The sequence below is a fragment of the Apteryx mantelli genome, chromosome Z (assembly GCF_036417845.1).
Source record: "Apteryx mantelli isolate bAptMan1 chromosome Z, bAptMan1.hap1, whole genome shotgun sequence".
NCBI lineage: Eukaryota > Metazoa > Chordata > Aves > Apterygiformes > Apterygidae > Apteryx > Apteryx mantelli.
This window is the reverse complement of record NC_090020.1, coordinates 84,955,527-84,980,684: the sequence shown is the minus strand read 5'-3', so window position 1 is coordinate 84,980,684 and position 25,158 is coordinate 84,955,527. Positions and strand designations below refer to the sequence as shown.

General features: G+C 50.8%; 1 protein-coding gene across 1 annotated transcript in view; it reads right to left on the bottom strand.

Moving 5' to 3' along the window:
• Window positions 1-21,354, bottom strand: part of MAPK4 (mitogen-activated protein kinase 4) — a 39,910-nt gene extending 18,556 nt beyond the window's left edge. Inside the window, exon 1 of the mRNA XM_067315484.1 lies at window positions 20,513-21,354. Within this exon, the coding sequence (XP_067171585.1) occupies window positions 20,513-21,058 (546 nt within the window). The 5' untranslated portion in view covers window positions 21,059-21,354. The remainder of the gene's footprint in view (window positions 1-20,512) is intronic.
• Between the last annotated feature and the right edge of the window lie 3,804 nt (window positions 21,355-25,158).

The window sequence follows — 25,158 nt, the reverse complement described above, 5'->3', positions numbered from 1 at the left end:
ACGTACTGTGAGCAGATTAGTGGAAACACCATGTTTCATGCTCTGCTGCGGCACTGCTCCAGCCAAGAGAATTAACATTATTCATGTACAGCTTTTCAGTCTTAATTTCTGTCCCATGAAAGTACAAAAGCTTTGATTTTGCCATCCAATTTAAAGCAAAATCAAATTCAGAGTGGGGGCCTTTCCCATCAGATGGAAGTTCTCCTCTCCATCTAAGAGCAAGTCCATCAGCATGCGCAGAGAAAGAAGAGGGGCATCCTGAGGAGGCAGCCGTCCTGTGGACCACCGTGGGATGTCCCACCACCGCCGCCCTCGCTCCCTGGCGCCAGGCTGCACTGCTCCCTGGCCGAGCTCTGGACTGGGCTCCATGCCGTGTCCAAACACGAAAGGTTATTCCATCAGGACAATGTTGGAATATTCATATGTAGCCTTCTATATATTAAGTATATGTTAGCATATCCTGATGCAGATTGAAACACTCTAGGCAAGTCAAAATAAAACGAGATGATACAACTGAATCACATTTTAATGCCATGAGACATTTGGATAGCATCAAAATGTAATGAGAACGTGAAAATGGTGCATATAAATACATAGTCAAAAACCCTCCATCCTAACTGATGTCGTTCCATAAACTGTTTTCAATTGCAGTGTAACTGCATTTTGCTGTGCAAAATTCTCCCGTCAGAAACGATTCAACCAGACGTGTTTCTTTAATCCTTATTCCTTGTAACCCCTTTTATTCTCTTAGCAGGTACTCTCATTCGTGATGAACAGCTCTGAAGCCAAGATGTTCCCGTGACTGCTAACCCTCTGAATTTCTAGCACTCCGGTCAGCCTCTACAAGCAGCGAGCCCCTCCGCACGTATATAAAAAGCATCGTCAAGAGCAATTTGGCTTGGGAAAATTTTCTCCGGAGCTGCATTCAGCACGACGTAACATGGGAATGAGTCCGTTTGCCTACGAACACCGAGTGTGCTGTCGTGGGAAGGAAACTGGTAATTGAGTCACTCGAGGGTTTTTTTCTCCAGTCCATCACTGATTCATTAAGGGTTTATCTACACAGTCAATTAATCATGGGCTGAACCCAGTCTTAAGACTAGACTCATTCTCTCCACCCACACGTAAATCCTCAAGCCCAAGCCAGGATTTTTCTTCTGCCTGAGATCCAAGGCCCCTGCGGGAGGAGAGCCTGAATATTTTCAGGCCACATCCATGCTGCTAAAGTCAGCACGCCCAGCCTGTTTGCTGCTACTGAGGACAACTGGCGTGGAAAGCCCATGTCCAAACCATAAACTCTTATCCTCCAAAATCTGCCGCCCACATCCAAACTGCCTATTGGGAATAGTTACAGGCTTGTGCTAACTCCCAAACCATGCCTGGGAATGGCTCAGAGGAGCGCCCGCTGGCCTGGGACGTGCTTATGGTGGCCAGAAGACACCTAGGACGATGACTATATATCTACATCTCTGCTCCCCATGCCCCAACCACCCCAATGCTCTCTGCAGCCTGCCCGTGCTGTGGGAGCCCCAGCAGTGCAGGGCACCCAGCTGTCCCCGGACAGATCGGAGGCCACTGCTCCAGGCTGGCTTCTGGGCATCCCTGGTCACTGGCACAGCACTACGTGATGTCCATGGGGAAAGAAAACCCTCTCCCTTCCCTACAGAGCCGCATCTATGGCTCCAGAGAGGTGATTCCAGCTCTGCATCTCAGTAACCCTTCTGCAAAGTGGGGGAGATATCACTTCGTTACTGGTAGGGAGTCCTGTGAGATGCAACCATCCACTTGTAAAGTGCTTGGAGATCTTCAGATATGTTTCTCTCTACAAGAGTCAAAAAACCCCAACTGCATGCCCTCGGAGGAAGCACGGGCCTTAGCTATGCTCTTGCAGCAAGCCAAGAAACAACCAGTTTTTACTGAGGCTTGCACTACAGCCCTGAACCACGGGAAGCATTTGTTTTGTGTGTCCCCTCCTTCAAGGAAAGGCTCTTGCCAGGAAGAGGAGATGCCATTTGCTGGATGACCGTTGTTAGCGGGGAAGTGCTGGGGGGCAGCTGGGAACAGGCTGTTTGTAAGAACTGACTTTCAATTCCCGCTGCCGTGCCAGCCAAGCGAGGACCAGCGAGGGTCAGCCGCATAAATCCACAGCGCATCCGAAAAGCCGGGTTAAGGACAGCATAACTGGGCACCGAGATGAGCTAAGGCTTGGCACAGCCCGGCGCCCCTTGCACGGAGGCTGAGCCCCAAGAAGCAGCTTGCCTAAGCCAGGAGCTGGCGGGACGGCAGGCAGCCCGGACAGCAGCGGGGCCGGGAAGCTGCGGTTCTTCATCAGAATGACTGTCAGCTGCTGCTCCTGCTCTCCAGCCTAGCAAGGCTGCCTTACGTTGAAAGCCGCACGACTTTCAAATCAGTGCAGGTCTCTCGAATCTGCAGGAACTGTGCTTATAAACCAGGAGAAACAGCGGGCCCTCCCTGAGAAACTGCGAGCATAAAACATGCTACTATTTAAATCTTCGACAGGGAAGATTTCTGGGTGAAGGGAGGCACCTGGACCTCTTAAATCCACGACACAGACAGGCCCCCCGGAAGCCCTGCTGCAAAGTATACGTTATAAAATGAGCCAGGGGCTAGAAAGCCAGCACAGCGTTGTCATTTTTCACTCAGAGCCAACAATAATGTCTTCTGTGATCGAGGGTACGCTATGATATTTTTTTCAGCAAAAATGCAAGAGCAGTTCACTGTCACAAATGATGAGAGGTTTATAATTTTTCTATTCCCTCAATGCAGATTTTTGCTCCAATCTCCAAATGTGCAAGTTGTCAAGCTTTTAATCAAAAGGCTTTCTTTTCAAAGAATATTTTAATTTTTGTCTTCCAAAGATAAGTTATAATTGAGACTGATTAGCTGAGAATTTATGCTGCTGGCTCATTTAATGCCGCTGTATTATTGCTGTTATATTATTGCTAATGCTGCTGAATCAGAACGGGCACAAAAGCCCCAAGCGTTATCGCAGAACCGCGGAACGGTTGAGGTTATCAGATCGGGCTGCTGGTTTTCAGCTACTGCAATTATTTACTGTAATGGAGATCTTGGTATTTATTGGAAAATCTTCAGAAAATAAACTCTGGGGATAGCGATTTGGGGCAATTAGTCTTCATTTTCTCCAAACGCTCAGAAGTAATAAAATTATAAACACACCAAACTGAACCAAAGAAGGGGTCTGGCATCGGTCAGGCTGGTACTGACCTGATGCAAACCGTCACCGGCTCGCTGCTGAGAGCTCCACTAAAACACGCAAAGGGAAAAACAGGACAACAGTTACACACGCAGCTCCTGGGCTTCTCTGAACTCCCTGGTTGTCTTTCACGTCATACAATTAGATTAGCTCTTCATGGACCATATTCTGTGCATTTGATAACGCCCAACGCTGGGGGGTCCAAAAGGTTAGTGTGGTCATGCAATACAAATAGCAACATAGCTCTTCAACGGGGAAAGCCAAGGGGCACGTTACATACAAGCTACTGCGGGGAGAGGAAGATATATAAGAAATCAGTAGGAATATAGCATGAAAATCACCCCAGGCACCATGCCTTTTCTTTGCCAGGGGCTGAATTACACCCTTTGGGGTGTAATTCTGTCCTGCTAAGACTGGAGATGGGCTTCACCCAGAAAGTCCAACACAGTAAACGGTGAAGGTCACGGTCTAAGTGAGCATGGCGAGAACAGATGAACTACGTTCACGAAGAGCGACTGGGCAGCAAAAGGCCGGTGCCACATGGAGATGTCAACGCAGTGGGAACGCAGCGCGGGTAGGTGAGTCCTGTCCTCGCAGCGGGAACCTGGCTCTGCAGTACGGAGCCACACCGACTGAACCCAGGCCTGAGAAGAAACACAGAGGTAGTCGGGGGCTCAAGCGATGAGCAAGAGAAACCAAGCCCAAGTCAGCCGTTGCTAAGATGGGCCGAACAAAACCTGCTGAATGCTTCCAGGTGGCAAAGAGCAAAGATGCAGAGGGATCGGTTTGTAGATGCAAAGGGCAGAACTAGAGTAAATTAAAAAAAAAAAAGGGATGACTGGCACCGAATCTCCAAGGTGATTATTGGCAGGAGCCTTCAAATGCAGGAAATGGATATTGCACCTCTTCAAGACCTGAAAATTAGACTGAACTTAGATGGGCACAGCCAAGCTCCTGGGGCTGGATCCATGCCACTCCTGGTTTCTCTGAGGGTCAGAACAACCCAAGTGAAACATCACCGGACCAGGAAGGATCAGAAACCATCACTACAATCCCAACCCTCAGGGCAAGGAGCTGGAAGGCATCATCTCAGCCCCAACTCTTGCACTCTGGCCACCAGGCACTGGGTTTCTGGCAGCGTACCAGAGGAAGGAGGACCTTCCTGCACCCGTGACCCTGAGAGAAGCAGAAAGAGTTCTCCAGGATGCAGAGCCCAGGCTTTTTTACCTGTTACCTGAGCAGTTTCTTCCCTACTCCAGCAAACGAATACCACTCTCCCTACAAATTTAACATTCAAGTCATATGCTTCTCCTCTCTGACAGCGAGAAGGATTTGAATACTCAGGAGCGCATGCACAATGCAAAATATATGAGCAATGTTTTACAAATATCCTATATATTGCAACAAACCAGACCATTTTTTCCCCAGGCATCTCGTAGGCACTGGTAGGATCCCCTGTAAACACTCACCAAACGATGCAGGGGTGTCTTCAAAACCCACCTCTGCTGTGTGGGGTTACCAATGCACGCGCTGCTGGTTATGATTAGCAGCACTTTTCATTGCACTTCTCTTTTCTGTGATGCATCGCCACATATTTGATTGTCATCTCTCTGCTCTGATCTGCTGAGCAACCCAGACCATTGCATTTTGCGTTGTTAGACCCACCTCAAGCCCGGGAAGTAACCTGCAGCTGCCTGAAGATCCCCAGAGAGGAAGAGTCTACCGCTTCCCTTGGCAGTCTGTGCAGTGATTAATCACCGCACTATCAGACGTAAACTACAGCCTTAGTCCCCAAGCTGAGTTTGCATGGCTTCAGCTGGTGTTATGTATGTAAAGGGGTTCACAAAGCAGGAACCCAATGTAACTGGCCCTCCAGACACGATCATAACACCCATGAACACTAAGATGAGCATGTGTTTCCTTCCTCTGCCCCATGTACTCTTGTCACATGTATCTGGACCCTCCCTCACTTCCCATGGTGTTTTGCTTCCGGGCTTTGGGTTTTCTGTTCTCCTTCTCATCTTCACCAAGCTTCTCATTTTTGGCCCATTCACCTGGTAGTTTCCCCCAGTGACAGGAGCAGACATAGACCTGCTTTCTGATGGTGGCAGAGGTTTTGGTTCATCATCACGTGAACAGCAATATGGAGCGATTCCACAGAAGGAAAAGAAAAAGCAACTGTGCTTACTTAAGCCTGTCTTCAAAAGTAGCTTGTTCCAATCTTTAAAGCATGTTAAATACAGAGCAAGTGAGTTGCTCCATTTCCCTGACTCCTCCTAAAGCAAACTCTGCCAAGTGAAGGTTATGGGTTGACAGCATTAGTCTAGAAGTACCCACAGGGAAAGCAAATTAGCTAATTGAGCGCTCTTCGATCAGGAACAGCTACAGCATGATCTAACGGCTGGAAGTTGAAGCTAAACCAAGTCACACTAAAAGCGAGGTGCAGATTTTCAGTCACAAGGGTAATTAACCACAAGGGAAAATACTAGTAAGGGTTGATGGATTCTTTGGTCATGGGAAGTTTTAAAATCAAGATCAGATTTTTCTTCGAGTGATAAATTCTCCTTTTATTACAGGAACAAGCTTGGAAGCAGACATAATTGCAGGGAAACCCAAGGACTGACTTTCCCTCCTGACCCAGGTGAATAATCTGACATCTTCCCGTGGGAGATGCTAAGTGCTGGGAACCTGGGCCAGCTCCAGGCAAACTGAACTCTCAGTCCCAACCTGGAGAGGAGTGCCCCACTTGGGTAGTCCTCAATGGCATGAACATGATAGCCTATTGCAGCCTCCAAACCTAGGCCTGCTCTGCTCCATGGTGGTTAAAACTGTAGCCTAGAACCTTACAAACTTTTTTTATTTAATATAAAAATAAGTTCCTGCCCTGCCATCTGAAAGAGGAATTATTCATTATCCTATGGAAAACAACCAACCAGCAACCTCTGCACGGCGTGCCCCGTGACAGCAGATGATGCCGCAGTTGGCCCGGCATGCGTGGCGCTAGCATCCTCGCAGTAATCCAATATGATATGGCTCAAAAAAAATGCAGTGAACAACATTTCCCCCCTGCCCAGTATTTTTCCAGAGTTATGTTCAGCTCTGCTGATGGGGAAATATCATCATAGCTTTGGGAGCACCGATCACACAACAGGCCTGCATAGTCATAGGAAGCTGGTACAAGGATTTAAATAAAGCCAGCTTAGATAATGGCATTCAGTTTTCCATGTAGCGTATCAAGACTTGCACAAGGGTAGCAACACTGACAGTGCAGACAGCTTTTACACCCATGATCATTTCCAGTCTGGCTGCCTCCTCCCTTGTCTTCTCACAGGCAGATCTCACTAACGCTCTCCTAACATATGCAAACAGCCCCATTAAAAGTTAAGGCAACAGCTGGGTGATTACCGCTTTCCTAGCAGAGCCTTAAATAACCCAGGCTCCTTACTTCACTGCTAGTGCTGCCTCTCCCTCGCTTGCATGCCTTCTGTCCGACTTAACTCTCATCTCTCCTCCTCAGTGCCCCACCAAACACAGGCTTTTCCCATATCCCGTGGAGGAAGGAGGTGCAGCAGAGGCACAAACTTCATGGTGACGTACCACCCGCACAGGAGAACCATGAACGTGGTAAATAGATCCCTGCCCGGTACCTCCACGGAGATTCAGCTCCCTCCTTGGGCAAAGCGAGCACCAGGAGAAGAAAGCGTATCGATTCCCAGGCCAATAACAGTTTTTGGGGGATCCAGGACCTGCAGATGGGGAGACATCAGCCACAGCTGGGAGCCGGGCTGGGAAGAGGCTCCCTGCCCGCCTCCCCTGCAGGGGCTGCGCTCAAGCATTTACACGCTCTGAGTCCAAGTTTAGCACAAGAATACCACGAGCATCACTAGACCGTCTATCTATGTGCAGTCAACCAAACGTGTAGAAATACCAAGAACAGAAGCATACTACTCAGTGCTAATTAAGACTAGACATATATTTTCATGACATATCCTATGGCTTCAGTGCACAGCCCTTTCTGGACTGAAATACACACTGGAATCTCTTTAAAAAAATGATACCAAGTTAATTTAGAAACAAAAATAGTTTCAAATCCAAGCCTTGCTCTCAAGCCTTCCCATGCTATTTTTTTGCAATTTTCAAGTATCATTTTCCTGCTTCTCCTCCGCTCCTACTCCCAAGGCAACTATCATGTGTAAGAACCGCCCAGACAATGTACAAAGTGATAAATTCACTATATGTAGGATAGGCATCAAGATCTATCAAAGAGCATAATAAAGAAACTGAAAAGCAAAGCAAAATGATTTTTTTTCCTAATCCTTCTACAACACTGATTTTGCGTGTTGCTTCCAACATCAGAAGGAAAAACAATTTCAGAAAGACGATAGCATTAAGTGGACTGCATTTCCCCCATGTCCCCAGCCCAGACGCAGTCTTGCTCTGATCACTTCACGCTAGACTAGTCCAAGTCCCGAGCGTATCGAGTGCAGCTGGAAATACACAGAAGCACCTGTGTGGAGAGGGAGAAGACCTGGAGGTGCTCCAAAATTCCCGTCACAGAAGGCCAGGCCTTTTCTTTTGAGCTAGACTTCACAAGAGGGACCAAGGGCACGCCTGCGCCAGGCAGATGCAGAAATTCAAGTTCACGTGTTTCCTTGTCGCGCCGCGTGGACTTACCAGCTGAGGTCTGGAAGCATTTACGTGTGTAGCTGCAACGCGTGTCTCAGCCCAGACACGAGGCTGCGCCTGAGCCTTAGCAGTTGGGTGTGTAACCGCCGGGACAGCTCTGCACCCCCCAGTTAAACTAGGCCGAAGCAAAACACTACTGAACTTCAAAGGGAGCCGAGCGTCTACATACTTGTGAGTCATTTGAAAATGCATCTTCTTAGCGGGATGAAGCAATGATCTCTCCTGCTCTCCCCATGCTCCCGCCGCACATTGCAGTCGTGGCTTTTGAACTTTTCTTAGTGGAAGCGTGTTTACTGGGGAGTCTGGGGAAGTGCCGTGTGGCCTAAGCAAATGTGGGTCCTCCCGACACGGACATCAACTGCAGGACAGCTTGCAGCCACGGAGGATCAGGCTCAGCAGTCCGAGCTGACCCGTCCAGGCTGCTGCCCTAAGACAGGTAGCAAGGAGGGGGCTTTCTACAAGCTTCCACTGCTTTGTCTTCCCAGGGCTCGGACCTGCTCCTGCTGGCGGAAAGCTCTATGCATGTCATCTTTCTGAAAAGGAAAGCTCAGATTACGTTAAGGTGGGAAAGCTGCCTTTTCCACTGACCAGCACCAGCTCCTTGGCCAGCCTAGCACCAGCCTTCAGTCGTATATCTGGACTGCAAACTCCTTGCAGCAGGAACTCCAGGCTTTGTGCAGTGCCTAGCGCTCCTTCAGTCGTAACAGTAACACCAATAACAAAACCTGTCCGTGTGTCTGTCTGTTCCGCTCTTCGGCTATTGCGACCCAGGCAGCCCCTAAGGCGAGGGCCCAAAGCCAGCCGCGCTTCACTGACACCTCTCCAGAGCACCCGCAGGTGCTTCGCAGCAAAACCCAGCTTTCTGCATTGGAAAAGCTGCAAAGGTGCGTGCACGAGGTGCCCGTAACCTGGAAATTCAGCGGGATCCGGCGGCGGCTTGTGCATCTGACCCTCCACCTACAGCCAGGAATGGGATTTCTGCCACCGACTCCGGGAGGAGCTGGAACGGTTCCTGGTTTGAAGGGCTGCAGCGCCAAGGCAGGGGGGACGGCACTCAGAATAGAAACAAATAAAAGCTCTCAGAATAACCCTGATGCCACGGCAGGCTGGTTCCTCTTCAGAGCATTTTTTTACATTTATTTTTAAAAGGTGGCTAGGAGAGTCCTAGGAGGGGCTGAGGAATATTTGTCCGGTTTACGGGAACGTTGTTCCCGGCACAGCGCAAAGCATAATAAAAACGTCCTTCTGCAGGGCTCCGAAAACGTGACGTGTATTCCCACCATTTCGGGATCACAGAATGCCTTTATTTAATGAACTCAGACCAGTAGATACTTCACCCAAGGAGCAGGGGAGAGAATCATTAAATGAAGCGCTAACAGCACTGGAGCTAAACCCCGAGGGCAGCGACTTCCCCGGCGGTCACTGCGGACTGTCACCTGTCCCCGTCTCTTTTCAGATTTCCTCTTGATTCCCCACCTGGGAATCTTATTGCTTTACTGGACGCACTGGAAACTATTACATTGCACCGAGCAGCAAGCACAAAACAAGGTTTGAGCAGTTTCTTCCCGGCCCTAGGAGCAAAAGGCAATGCCAGCTGCTTTCCCGGCTGCGAGGACGCACGGTTCAAGCGGAGATGAGGATGGAGCGAGGCAGGGTGGCAGGAGCTGGAGCCGTTTCGCTTGCGCCGGGTGCTAAACGGCGCAGAGCTCACACACAGCCCGGCGCAGGGGACAGGTTTTCATCCCTGGCTCACAAACGCCTTGCAACGTCTCCACAGATGGTGCTTAGAGACTCGGCAAGCCTCCAGAGCCATCTTAAAACACCTCCAGGCAGGACTTCATGCCTGAAGTCCTCTCAGACACCCTTCCCTGCCTTGCCAGGGGCTGCATCCGGCCAGAGCATGCTGGGCTGCTCCATCCATGCCTGTGGCACCTTCCAGCGCCGTTCACCACCTCATCCTTCCCGGCAAAGGGCCCAATCGCCTGGGCTGCACCTGGTGCTGGGGCTGAGCCTCGGGACTGCCTGCACCGGGGCTGGCCGGCACCTCCTGCCAGCTACTAGCACGTCCCGCGGGCTCTCCTGTGGGAACGGGGAGCAAAGGCTGTACCTGCAGCACCAGGTCAGGAGACCAAACACGTGTCATCAAGCAGCACACGTTTTTCCCCTGGTGTGGAGAAAAGGTTATTGTCGACTGGGAAAGATCACCGTTGTTCTTCCCAGACTGCACGAAGCGGGTCTTTCAGCTGGGCCTCAGCGTCCTACCAGAAGCCCCCCCAAGGCATTAGATGGAGAAGATATTGCATTCCCAAAGCCCCCCTCAGGCCAGAGGGCCTCACCGGTGGGGGGGGGGGGGGTGGAATTTCCAACACCCAAAGGCCCGAGCCTTCCCAAAGCTAATAGTCCTTCAGCAATGGCTCCTCTCCACCTCACTGGCTCCTGCCGTGAGGCCTCCACCTCTATGGGATGCATCCCGCAGTGTGCCGGTACAAAAAGAGTCAGAATCTGCCTTAAAATGGGCACAGTGGCGCAGCAGCACATTCACGGCACATCGGGAGGGGATTCCTCGCCGTCTGTGCCGGTTCTGCAAGGGTCTCGGAGAGCTCCGACATCTTCTGCCTCTCTCCTCCTTCCAGGAGGCTCAGGCAAATGAAAAACTGCTCCCAGAGCGTTTTGCCGGCATCCTTACGGAGAGCATGGGAACTGCTATGGGCAGTGAAGGCCATGTTTGGTGGCACTGTCTTAACAGTCCAGCTGGCCTGAGCCCCATCGCCGCTTTGTGCTGGTTACGGAGGGTGCAGAAACATGTGATGTGCCTGAAGCAAGTACCCAGCTCGCTGCCTTCTGTCACGGCCAGCTTCCCAGAAGATACTCACCCCCAAGGTGAAACGCTTACAGGCAAGAAACCTGCTTATCCTAAGAGAACAACCAGTCAAGCCGCACAACGTTCCCCGGGGAAACGGCATCACTGGCAGCCAGAGTGTGGCCGTGCCCCATGAAGGAGGTCACAAGGATTTCCCCCCACTGACCTGAGGCTTCAGTCCCCTTCTCCTCGCTAAAAGATGTCAAGGACCTGAACACAGAGAACAAGCTCAGGCCTTAAATGAGCGCGTTGGTTTGACAGGAGACTCGGAGAAGTCTGAGAAACCAAACACAGCCTCCAGCAAGCAGCGACAGCCGAATCTGCTGCAGAAAAATCAATAACAGAGCGAAGCTCTCCACTGCCAGTGGTAGGCGCAGGATCAGCTTCTGCAAGGCAGCTAGACCTCGTCTCATACATATTCCCTTCAAGAAAACGCAATGGGCTCGGGATCTGGATCCCCAGGAACATCCCCCATTGCTCTCTGCCCACTCCTCAGGCGCCAGAGCCTCCTCTTCCAGCTGACGGGCCGACAGCTCTTTCTGAAGAGAATTTTCTTCTGCTGTTGAGCCACTGCGATCCCCTTCTGAATTCATCTGTCTTAAATCAACTCCACAGAACAGTAGCTCAGTGCTTACCTCAAACATATACAGGCTAAGGAGTCTATCACTTTGCTGTCTCTTCACCCTAGTAAAGAGATTCAGCAATTCACCTTATTTCGTTGTCTGCTCCAAACAGAACCACCGAACCCAAAGAGCTCTGCTCTGACTGACGCTCGTCCGTTCTTGCAGGGCAACGCGCAGTACAGACGCAAGGCAAGGCACCATTCTGTCCTCGGAAACGGTTATAATTTTTAAATTTAGTCTAGCTATCCATTGCTATTTACCCCGATTTTTAAACCTTGATTTTGCTTTCTTCCTGCTCCTTGCTTCTTCTTTACTTGCTTCTACCCACCACAAGGTGAGGGCGCCCAAGTGGTGACTGGCACCTCACCTTCACACCCCACGCCATCCCCATCCGAGCTCGGGGCATCTCATGCCTGGCCTCCGATTCGGAGCCACCACGGCTCATCCGGGCGCGAGAGCGGTGGTGAGGGCGGATGGCTCCCTGAACGGGGATGGATAGACAGGCAACTCCGTACGCAGCGGCAGCCCCAAAGGAATGTGGACACAGACCCCAGCGTGGAAAATAAAAGGAAGGGTCAGAGGGAGCGGAGCAGGGTGCTGAGATCTGCGATTAGAGATGCAGAAGGACACTGCAGAGCGCTTTGAAGATGAAAATGAGATGCCTGAATTCAATAAAGAGGTGATCTAAGGAAAGGGAAGCACTTGACTTTGGCTGTGTTTTACATAACGATAAGGATCTGAGGGAGGCTTGAGCTATCAATATCTTAATTTCGAATGCTCCTCTGCTCACCGTTTGAACTCGGAGTAGCACAGCAAAGTGTTCAGACCCTAAACAGTGCTGACAGGGGGGGAAAAGGATTAATTTGGAGGTGTTCTGGAGGGATAAACAGCAGGATTAATGACACCCAGGGGATGAAAAGAGTAGTGAGAAGGAGGAGAAAAAAGGCTGCATGGCTGTTTGATGACAGCATCGGTGAAGGCACAGGGCAAAGGAGAGGTCAGGGGATCCAGATGACTGTCTCGTGGATTTAGTAGTCTTCTCTGCTGCTAGATTTGATATAATGTGCCCTAAAGAGATGTTTACAAGTAGGTGAGCACTCAGGAAATTTAGAAACGTGTTTTTCTGAGAAAGGAATGAATTTTAAGCCTTCAGGTCTAAACAGCCTCTGAATGTGTAGACCCAGATGTGAACTTTGCAGCTTGAAATTCATCCTGTTTCTTATTTGGGAATTTCAAATGAACGGATGCCCATCAGTTATTCTAAAAACATGGAGAAAGGGTCTTCAGTGGTGAACACGGGACAAATGGCGTGAGAAATGAAGGCAAGTTTGCTCTTCTTTGGAGCTGATCAAATATTCCCAGCATTTTCCAAGGCATCTTGCAGCACTGGAGTGCACTCCCTTTCCGTATGTAATTATCCCAATTAAAGGGCTGCCTGCTGCAATTCATGTAAATAAGACACACTGCCAGGCAAAGCCTATTATTCAGCCTGGTACATATCCTTTTAAACTGTGTTTAAAACCAGTCACAGTCTACTGTAGCTATTATTTGCCATTTTAACGCTTAGCAGGCTGGTAAGCAGGGGCTTGGGATTTGAGAACCGTCGGGTCAGACTAGCTGCAACCTTGTAGACAAACGACAACACGCAACCTGCCATTTGTCGTGTTGGCAGGCCCTAGGCACCAGTCTGAGCGTATTCCAGAAACAGCAGATCATAAGGGGGAAAAATCCAAGCACTTAAGATTGACGTTTTCTTGCCACAAAGACTCGCAAGCAAACTACTACGCTAGAGCTGTAATTCTGCGCTACCTTCGGAGGTTTGGATCTACTGGATCTTCTTAGCAATTAATTACCCACAGAGAAAAGAGCATGATTTAATCTGTTTTGGGGCAGCTCCGCATTAGCACCTGCTGGCACGATCAACAGTCAGGACATAAGGACTTCTGCTCTGATCAGTCCCACCTGGAAGGAGGACAGTGGCTCAGCAGCTTCGAATTCGGAGATGCCTGGAGGTCTCTTCCCTCGTGACTGAGTCTTCCGAGGCAGGGCAGTATATGAAGCACAAACAGAGCAACGAGCTTACAAATCTCTATGAGCAGACAAGAAAATCAGAGGTTGAAAGGGAAACACGGGAAGGAACGGATTTTTCTCAGTCATCTGAGCAGAGCTGGAAAGCAAACACAGGACTGAATGCCACCCCAGCCTACATCCTCCTGCCGTAGCTCCTCGTTTCTGGTGCGGCTCGGATTTGAGTCGCGCTACCACTACGGTGCTAACCACGGGAACGCCGCTGCCTTCCCCAGCGTTTCACGGGGACCAGACCGCAGAGCCGGGCCGCGGCCCCAACGAAACAGAGCTGGGACCCAACAGGTGACGCCCGGCTCGGATGAGACCAACAGCAGAACATGATGCGCTCCCGCTGGCGTGCAGCGTGGCGGTGGGAGGGACAGGGTGACTGGCACCTCGAAAATGTTATATATGTGTACGTGGGGCAGTCGCACTGATATTTCTCACCGCACAGTGGGGTTCTGGGTTTTGCCTTTTGTTTTGTTTGTTTTGTGTTTTGTTTTTTTTTCCAAGCTACAGTCTCTGGGCACTGGGAGGAATTAGGAGACCTTAAAGCAGTGGCATTTTGCAAAGGTACGTCCCACAAAGAAGCTGCAGCCTCTGCCATCCAGCCTGACAGCTCCTTCCCGCAGCCCTGCTTGCTATTAAGCCAGCGGAGAATTGCTTAGAAATAACAGTAATTCCGCAGGAGAAAGGGACAGACAACTCCTAACGTTATCCTGCAGGCTCTGACTGGATGACACTCTTCAAACTGGTTGCTTTGTGTATTCACGTAGTGCTGCCTTATTTGGGGTGTTTTTCTCCATGAGTTACCCTCTCTCGGGAGAGGTCTTTGAATGCACCTGACTTAAAACAAAAAAAACCCCCAAACAACTAAACCAGAGCCGTATTAGACAGAAACCCACTGATCTTTAGATGCAAAGTACATTTAGACCTTGTCGCAAACACGAAAATCAAGGCAGACTGACAACCATGCATGCAAAAATCTAGCTAAAGAAAAAGATTTTATCTTACCCTTTTAAAATACCAAATAGTAACTTTAACCGGAAACTGGCTGTGGATTGTATCACGTCTCCTTGTGCAGACCACGTGATATTTTGCTTTCTCTTGGAACCACAGCAATCCGTGATTGTACAGCGAAGAACTGTGGATCTTGGCAGGTCAGATAACGCAAGAATAAATGCAGCAGAAACAGCAGGATCTAGCAACAGCGTAGCTAAAATGAGCGGTGTTTGCAATGTCCCACCAGCACAGACACCTTTTTTGCAGCATGTAGCGTCTATCTGAGAAGTAGCAAGTTTATTAAACTTCCAGCGCACTCCTCCAGCGCTCTCAAGCTCCTGCCTGGATGGCATTAACCGTAACTGCCTTCAAAATCAATTAGAATCAGGACTCGGTACTACAGAGAGTTCTTACCCATTTTCATTGCCTTTAACCCTTTCACACGGTGTAAAGCAGGCTGCAAAAAAGGAAAAATCTGGCCACTGAGCACTCCAAGCCATGCAGCAACTAGGCAGTATCAGGAGTAGCTGAATCCTAAATCTGTTCATGTTTTACTTTGCTTCGCCCTCTTGCCAGCATTTTTCAAATATGAGTAAATCAGAGCTGTACAACTCCGGCATCCACCAAGCACCCAGCGATGGTGCTGTGCCACTGCCTCCACCATTCGACCTTCACTAGGACACCGCCGCTTTCCCCTGAAGCAATAATTTCGGCTCTCCCCCAAAGCTACATCCTCCCTCCTGACAACGAGATGTTAACATCCTCAGCAACGGATTTATATTCCATGCATCAGCCTGGTCCCTGCATATCTAAACTGTAAAGTAAAGCAAGGCAAGTCGGAGCTCCCCCTCAGGACATGCCATGCACTTGTTCTTGCCAGCAGAAACCCTAAATTCAGGCTCCACAACTCACTGGGGCAGCAAGCCAGTGCGGACGCTGCTCCTTAGCATGATCCAAGCGCTTCCACTTTCTCCTACACTGCTTGGATGCAGTTCCTGGCCAAGTCCACTCTGCAGCACCTCTCAGACCCAGGCCTGGCATATGCTCACCAACGGGGCTTTGGCATCGTGTCCTCTACCAACACGTACAGGCGTGAGGGCACAGGCTGGAAAACTGTTTCAGTGCAATCATTCCTGCCTGTCTCATCCATTTCAGGAGGCAATTGCTCAGCTGAGTTACCACCTTTGTAAAAGGATTGCACCGAACCCTCCCAGAAGAGCTTCCTGTAAGTCTCCAAGACAACGAAAAGGGAAGGAACGAATTTGCTCTAAGCAGCTCATGGGCATCATAACACATCCCATAGACTTCTGTGGCTTGTATCCAACCAATGGACCAGGAAATGGAGCCACTCCACAAACACATCCTAAATTAGGCCAAAAACCTGAAGTTCATATCCACTGAGCTTATACTAGGGCCACAATTTGACCTCAGCGCTCCCTGCAGATCTGGCATTCCCGCTCTGGCCCTGCTCCCAGGATCTCAGCAAACCTGGCTCCCCATGGCACCAGCTCTGCTCTGGAGCCGGCTGTCAGAAGAAGACACGGCCTGACTCTGTCGGATGCTCCGGTTTGCTCCCCTCTGATTCTGCTCTTTGCTGACCAGGGCATCACACCAGAGAGCATCACGTACCCTGCCAGGGCCGCTCTCCCAGGCAGCTCCATACAGCAGCAACTCCCATACTCCAGCGCTCCAAAGTTTAGCTGTTTCCTTTGCCCAGCTCCCCCAGCAAATCTATCACGAGCTGCTCATAGCTCGTTTGTCCTTTCTGCCTTGCCTACTCCTTTTGAGAAGACAGCAGAGAACGGCGTTACTCACCCTTTCCCTTCGACAATACGTGCTTTACAGCCGTTGTCACTTGCTGAGAATTTACTGTTGGCACCGGCGATACGTCACAGCTACAAGGTTACCGCAGTCCTGCCTGGAGTTGCAGGCAACCTCCGGTCTTGAGGCTGGTGCCTTCACCAGCACTTCTTCCTCTTGCTCCCAGCCACCATCCTGAGCTATAACACCCTGTGGATCCTCCGCGTCAAAGGACTGGGTCCAAATGGGCATTAGAGGTCTTCTAGCCTGCCTGTAGCGGAGCGTGGCTGAGCAGATGCAGTGAGAAGACATGTCTTTTAACAGGAAGGAACGGTGGAAGGACCAACATACAAACCCTTACACCACGCTCAGCACCTTTGCGCTTCCCTTTGGAGGCCACAGCCACCGCGAACCAAAGCTTCAGCTGGCTTTTGCGGCAGGAACACACATAACATGAAGGACTTAGAAATAACCATGCACCCACAAGCCTCCCAAGCCTCCCACCGCGGCTTCAGGCAGGCGACTCCTCCGTCCCCAGCACCTTCTGCTCTGCGTCTGTGCTTCACGGACAGCAGATCAAGAATACAGACAAAAACTCCACTACCACCAGAAAGGAGAGCAATACATAAAGGGTTACTCTTCACTGGGTGGGTTTCATTGCCAAGATGCTGAATTAAGTATGCTTGGAGGAAAAATACAGCATGATGCGTTTTTGTCCGAGTCTGGAATTGCTTTCAATACCCTAAATTATTTTGTGGGGTTCAGTAGCTGCCCGTGCATACGACCCTTTGCAGAGGAAACCACAGGATGTAGCTCACTAACGGCTTTCTAGAAAGTGCCACTTCTAGAGAGAACCAGCCCTTCTCTGACAACCTCACGGCAGGAGGCTCTGCGGAAAGCAGGGATGGCAAATGGAGTCACTGCCGACCACCGTCCAAGGAGGGGATGGCTTTGCCCTCTTCGGAGGCAGGCAGGTATTTATTTTCCTGCATTTCACTTCATTCCTTTTCTCCTTCCTCCTCTATTCTACTTTAGATGAACGGCAAGGGCGCTGAGCTGGCCCACGCGCTTCATGGCGCTGCGTTTGCCACGGTTGGCCATTTTTTACTCTGAGAACTATGCAGAAAGCTCTCACCGTCTCCCTTTGAACGAGGCCTCCAACCACCACTCTATCACAGTGCCCACAAGCTTCCCCCTCACCACCGGGACCACCCGTAACTCCGGCCTTCCCGATCAATACACTCCATGTGTTTTACCACCTCGTCCCCTCCATCTTACTGCAACAACCGCTCACTCGGCAGCCATCCCGTGAGGGCTGTGGGACCTCCTCGCTCAGTGTGGACAGCCCCAACCAGATTGCTGAGGTCTTCCTCACATTCCCCCAAGCTCCTTCTTTCCATACTCATCACAGCAAGTAGCGTGAACAGAGAAAACCTGAGTAGCCCAGCCGTTTCCGTCCGGGAGCCTCCCAGCGCAGCCTCATCGCTTGGAGCCCACCTTGCTTATACAGCGAGGCTCAAGGCATCTTCACAGCCACAGACATGGGCAGTTTGTTGCAGAAAACAACAAAAAAACATCTCCCTGCAGCCGGTGCCAAATTCTGGGAGCTTCCCTTAGGAGGCAAATACCGGCTCTCCCACACGCCTGGCCTAGTTACCACGTAGATAATGTAAGCACAGCGTATCTCACATTTCCTCCCTCGCTGCAATCGCTCCTGATTTCATCTGGTTGGGTCAGAAGCAATCGCAACTTTTAGCGCAGCTGAAGGCGTGAGCTGAGAGACCGAGCAGCAAGGGTGTTTGCTCTCTGCCCGTTGGCGCGAGGAGCCCAGGGAGGGAGCGGGCTTCAGAAATGCTAGAGCTGGGGGCAGCCTCCTTCCCTCGCGATTAGCCACTACGAGACAACCTTGAATTGCTTGGAGAAACACGGAGTTGTTGCCTCAGTTGCTAGCAAACCAAAGGTTGCTCCTGCTTAGTTCCTGCTCTTTGGGCCACACCATTAAAGTTTCAAATTCAAACATTCTTCACTTCCGCGTGCTGTAATTCAGAGCTCAGGCGCAGCTTTTTTGCTCGCTTGTCTATAGGCACTGTTTTAACCGGCTTTCCCAGCATCCCTGTGTCTGATTGAACTGGTTGAAACCACCATCCGGTGTACCCTTTTCGGAGCAACACCCGGCCACCCTTTTGCACATCCCCGTATTTTGGCTGCCCAGGGCCTGTCAGGCCACTTCCTGGGACGGCACAGGTGGTACCATCAGCATTGACGGCTGTGAGCCCCTCTTCGATAACTTGCTTATGCTGTTGGTGGCCACGGCTCGCTTACCACCCGCCACTGACGCCTCACGATCATTGTGAAAACCCAGGGATTCATTTCCTTGTAGGCTCTCCTATGGCATCTGGGGCTGGAGATGCTTCACACCCAACTAGCTTGTACCTTCTGACTCCTCAGGTGCAGGCCCGGCCTCCCCAGCTCAACAGGTACGCGGTTCCTCTGTGTGGTTATGCAAACGGAGGACTGTGAAAACAAACAGAAACTGTCTCCTGCTGCCTAGAACACCCCAAACCTGACAGAGGAGGAATGACTGTACCCGTGTCCTCACCATCTAGGACACAAGCAGCAGGCTGTGGGCTATTCTAGGGTACGGGCCCTGCCGCCAGCTTTTGTCTTAAAAAACATGAAACGCCTTGAATTCAAGCCAACGCACAAGAAGAGCTTTAAATAAATCGTAAGAACATAGGCTTGTCTCAAGTAGGTCTCAGAAAACAAAAAGCACGCTGCTAGTGACCGGCTAAAAAGACCGGTTTAAGCAATCCCGGCCTGCTCTAACAGCGCACATGCAATCAGTCCTGCACGTAACCCACACCTCCTACACGAGGCAAAAAATTCTGCAAGAGGATCCTGCAGCAAATAGCCTTCTCTTGCACTTCAGAGCCCTCGCGGAGCCCAGAGCAGGCCAAGCCTGCACTGAATGAAACAGCGTCTCTCTTGGGGGGCCGGGGAAGTGTACATCATCGTACGGCCAAAGACCAGATACGCACAAAGGACCAAACCAAGCTGCACAAGCAACCTCGATTGTGGCAGCTCCTAGGTTTGGTAAATACTTGTATAAACTGGCAGGGTGTCTTGCTGGCTGCTAAGCCACTCTCAGCTGCGCTACAGCTGGAGAAGATGCCAGGGGAGTTTCGCTAAGCCACTATCCGAGTATTTGCTCAGCAATGCACATACAGCCCTAATGAGCCTCATCCCACTGTAAGCTCATCCCGGAGGAGCCGTGGTTTTAACAGTGTGATTGAGCGGAGGAGGGACAGCAGAGAAATCCTCTTCTGTGATCTCTCTGCAGAGGAACGTACATGGAGAGAGACAGCAGCAAATCTGATCCGCATCACAAGATCTGGTTCCCAGTGGTGCAATGGCTGATGCCAGCTAGGACATGGAGTGAAATGCTGGAAGAAGAAACATTCTGCAAATGAAAAACCAAGGACACTTGGCACAAAAATGAGGATAAATACGAATACAATGTCTGCTAACAAGAGTCAGATACCCTTTTCACATATTTCCGCTGCAGAGGTGAATGGCGGCTCATGTTTTATGAAAGAGGCAAAGCAAAAACCACCAAGTTTAGTCATTTAAATAAAACAAGCAAACACACAACCCCCACAGCCATTGCTGCGATGGAAGAAAAGCAGCAGCCTGATATAAAGCAGTAAAAAAAATCTGAACGGCACTTGAAGAGTTACGGTGCCCTGCTCCTCACTTTGCAGAGCTCAAGATTCGTTCTGCCCTGAACCTGCAGTGTGCTTGGGAGAGCCGAATCCATGAACTAACACCCAGGAAACACCTCCTGGTTTAGAAAAGGGAGCGTGAATCCTAACAGCATTTACAGGTGCCCTGAAGAGGCTCAGTGAACAGTTTCTCCCAAGAAGAAACGCTGTGGTCCTGTTGCTTCTGTTACACACGTGCACGTGCCGGGGGACTGAAGAAGCACAAATGCAGACAGGCAAACACCCAAACTGCTGAATCTCCTCCCACAGCAGTGTTAAATGAGCAACCAGCCAGGGCTCAACCGGTACAGCGTGACCGCAACCAAGATCGCTGCCCACGAGAGTGGAGGTGACCACCTGGCTGGCTCCTCACACGACCCAGAGCAAAAGTATCCAGGTGATTTGATTTCAACATCTGCTCATCCTGAACAGCAGCTCGTGAAAAGAGAAACAATCTGGGTGAGTTTGTGTCACGTACCTTATGTGAGTAATGCTGATCCACAATTCTGGCTAGCCCAAAATCACCAATCTTCAACACCAGGTCCTCCGTGCTGATGAAAATATTGGCTGGCTTCAGGTCCCTGTGGAGCACGTTGGCCGAGTGGATGTACTTCAGCCCTCGGAGCAGCTGGTACATGAAGAGCTTGGCATGCTCCTCGGTGAGCTTCCCCTGCTCCAGCAGCCGAGCCAGGTCCGTCTCCATGTACTCCTGAACGATGTACACCATGTTAAACTTGAAAAAGTCTCCATGTAGGTTGGTCCCCTTCGGTCCCAGCACCTCATACACCTTCACAATGTTGTCGTGGTCCAGCCTGCGGATGATTTTGATCTCCCGGAAGGCGTGTTTCATACTCCGCGCATCGCTGATGGTGATCTTCTTCACCGCAACTTTGCGGCAGCTCTTGCTGTCAAGGGCTGACAGCACCAGTCCATTCGCACCGAAGCCCAAAGGCCGGAAATTAATGAAGCGGCAGCCTAGATCGTACCCGTACATGCTGGCGATACAGTCGCACTTCTCTGCCATCGCGGGCTCAGTCCTCTTTCGGCTTTTCTTCTTCGTCACTTGAAAAACTGGGAGAGTCAAAGAACTTCCGGATCACAAATGTGTTTTGAAATAAAGCAAGTCATTATTACTCATAGATGCTTGGGGGATTTCTTGCTCTGAGCCCATGATTACAAGATGAGAAGGTTCCTGACAGGCAGGCACACCAAAAATATGCAAAAATGCACACGCACACACAAATAAAATGTTTTAAACCAGATAAGGAATCAAGGGGTAGAGGAAACTTTCCAAACAGTGTGGATATTTCAAATGCAGTGAAGAAGCAGCGCTTTCTATCAAAACACAGCAAGGTGATTTTTCTTGTTACTAAAAGATCAACACTACCAAATTTTTCAGCCACTTTCTTGTTTTTCTTCCCTGAAGTCTCCAAGACAATGCTGAAACGATGGGCTCGCTCGTGCTGACAAACGTGCTGTCCCGTCGCCCGTCCCCGCGGCCTCAGTCCGAGGGCAGCCGCCCTGCGGCGCGGCCAGTGCCGAGCCCGCTGCAGCGAGGCAGAGCCCAGAGCCGCCCCATAGCCCCTTCGCTGCCCCCACAGCCTCTCTGCCCGCGAGGTGCGACCAGGTCACACGGACCAGCGAAGCGCATCCGCGGGCTGGATCTGCTCCTCAGAAATCAGCACGGCTCTGCTGTTCTCATTGCCTCCCCTTCTTTGCAGACAGACTCCATTTTCGATCTGGACGGAGGTGAACGCTTTTTGGACCGAAGCTCACTTTCTCTCCGCTGTGCTCAGCGCAGCAGGTTTCCCCATTTGCGATCCCAACACCTTGCCCTTGCGCGTCTCTCGGTAGCGAACCCAAGCGTCACTCGATCTTTAGAGCCAGCTGCAACGTTCACCGTTGGAGGAGCTCCCCGCATCGTGCCGTCCGGCTAGTCCTCCGCAGGCCTCAGCCCGTGCGCTGCAAGAAAAGGAGAGATTGGCTCATTTGATAACACCACCGAACATGCCCTGGCTATGTAAATGCTTTCTTCCCGAAGGTCAAACGCAAGCAAAACAGTGACCTTCTGGAAATTCGTTAGCTATGCCCTCCAAACGCACGCATCATTACCAGCATTTTTCAGATGGTTAATCTTTCCTTTTTGCGCCGAAATACCATTTTGCAGGGGGGGGTTTAATCTGTTTGAAATTTTTACGAGGTGATTTGCAGAAGGCTAAGGTCGAATAACACACTTCGGTCTCCAACTGCCCACTTAGCACAAACATGCTTAACTGAACTGCAAGAAAATTACATTAGCAGTACATGAGGTGTGCAAAGCGTTTTCTGCTAAGCAACTGAGGGTAAAGAATGCCATGGCTTTCTCCAGTTTGCAATGAATGCAATTTGGGCTTAAAAACAACAATTTCCCAGGTGTTTTTTTGCTCTTTTGTATGTAAATGCAAGGGGAAGTGTTCCCAACCAACACGTGACTCGTGTCTGCGCCCCGCACCAGCTAAGGTAAGTAAAATTGCCTCAGTTGCCAAGCTGCAATAATGATCTTACGTTTCTGCAGCGCCTTCCATCCGAAAGGAACCTAACGCAGTTTATGAGCTTTGCTGATGGGTAGGCGAACAGCACAGAAAAGAAACCGTCCACCTGCCGCTGAAACGAACCCTGCTCAGGGATGCAAACCAGGAGCTGCACTGGAATAAAGGAGCCTGGCACAGTCTTGTCAGACCTGCATTTAAGGTTCTGCACTGCCACCTCCTCCATGCACCCAGGCTCATCGCTTGGGGAAAGGAGGCACCTCTATGAGCGCTGCAGGACTCGCCAAGCTTGTTTCTGGGTGAGAGAGGTGGTTGCAGGCTCCGGCCTGGCCCAGGCAGAGCAGTGACGCCGCGGGAACCTTAGTTACGGACGCGGGTTGCTCTCTCGGAGCTACCTTTGCTGTCACAGGCTGTGGAGCATGCCGTCGACAGCCGCAGTTTGCTTTCCCAGAGCTTTGGAAGCAGCAAACTCAACTCAGATAGGCGGTCAGAGGGCTCAACACCCACCGAATTGGAGGTCCCACAGTAAAGCTCGGCATCAGCCTGTGGATCGCGCTGGCTTCGCGCCTGCAGACGTGGGTGGCTGCCAAGTTCTCGCGTCACACTGACAAACCACTTGGTTTTAGTGCAGTTATAAAGAAAGAATCTCGCGGGCTTTTTCGGAGCAGGGTGCAAGAGCAGGCTAACGACGCAGCTCGTTTCCCCTCGGGAAATGCTAACGGTACAGCATGTTCCAGGGAAAGGAGGAGAACATCTTCATTAAGATGGACGACTCGTGTCATCCTGAGCACGGGGATTTGCTGCTCATCAGCAGAGGTCACGCGCTCGGCTCGGCGGAGCGCTGCTCTGCACGCAGCCCTCGCCGAGAAGGCAGGAATCCCTCTGCTTCTGCATCACCTTTACCAACGATAAAGACGGGGGGGGGAACCTGGTGGGAGAATGCAAGTTGACTTCATTTCTCACTGTGTCCTTCGTAAGGACGCATTCAGCACCAAGATGCTGTGACACTGCCATGGTACCACATGTACAGCCCCAGGCACAGCTTCCCGTTGCCTCCACAGAGCCTGGGAAAGGCCGAGTGACTTCATGGACTGAAGGCAGCTAAGAGCTGCTCATGGTTTTTCAGTCTTTAAAAAGCTGGAGACCACTGACGGAGATGATAGCTGGGAATTCGGTGCAGTTCTGTAGGATGAAATGGGGAAGGGGAGGAGGGAGAAACAGGGCAAATAATTCCACACCGGTCAGGTCAGCTTTGCTAAGCGAATGCACGTGGCCTCGCTCCCGGCTGCAGTCGTCTGGGTGGGGGCTCCAGAGCCCGGAGGAAGGAGCAAAACGCAGCCCTCGGCCAAGGGAAACAGGCCTCCGCATTGCACCCGGCCTCCCCTCGCCCGCTCCTGCCTGCTCTCCTCGGAGGCCTCGGCCGGTAGAGCCGACACGCAGGGGAAACGCTGCGGAAAGAGATGAGCGGCGATGCCAAAGGGAGCCCTCTGCCTCTCTCCCTCCAAACCCTGCTTTGTCACCTGCTCGCTGCGCGGCTGCAGCAAGGTCACCCCTCCTTTGCTGCATGTATTTAAGACCCCTTGGGCTAATCCTCTCGGACACACAAGTAGCTGCACTTACCCGGGGGCCCAAATATTAACGACGCGAAGGTAAGGCATGGCAAAACATTGTCTTTCTCACCTTACTTCGTAATTGTCATTTAGTTATAATTAGAGATGAACTGCCTAAGTCATAAGGAAGCTATAGTAACATGAGACCTGCTACGGCATCTGACATTCAGCCTTTGATGGGACAGGTGAAAGGTTTTCTTTTTTTTTTTTTTTTTTGGTAAATCACAAAAAGCAAATTTTTGCAGCCCTTCCTTGGGCAAAGGACCCAGAGTCCCTCCTCATTCCACGAGGACATGGGGCTCCGGCGGCGACCCCTCCGCAGGGTCCAAGGCTTTCAGTCCGGTGTCAGGAGAACGTAGCAGGTCAGCAACCAGTTGGGGTGAACTCCGATCCCCAGCAATTCCTGCTCTGCCATAAGGAAGTCAAAAGACACTTTTCCTCTGAATTGCAATATATGAATGCACACCCAAACTCAATGCGACCTGTAGGCTCTTGGCAGGAGACCGCCGCTGTCTCCCATGGAGAACAGCCATGGCGTTACTCATAAGAGTAAAGCATTTGACACAAGTGAAGCGCGTCCGCACGCCTGCTGGATGACTCGAAACGAAGGCTGCATGCTTCAGCACTCTCGTTCTGGCCTTCTTCCCCAAGATACCCCAGTCTTAAATCATTATGACAGCATCAAATACCAATCGCAAATCTGGAAAACCTATTTGTGCTTTATTCACAAATAGATTCTTGGCAATCGCTAAGCATGGTAGGTGACGATTCTCTGACGGCCTCTAAATATTTTAAGAGCTTTCAAACAAAAAGCACTTTGCATATATAAGTGCAATGCAGTATAATTAACTCATCAAATATACTCACTAGCCAAGGGCTTGTCTTTCTAGCTAGACCGTAAATCTTCAGACATATACCGGGCAGCCTTAAAAATCAGTGTCCTTCAGAAAGATGGTGCTGCCCCGACAGAGTTCCTCAGCAGTGCA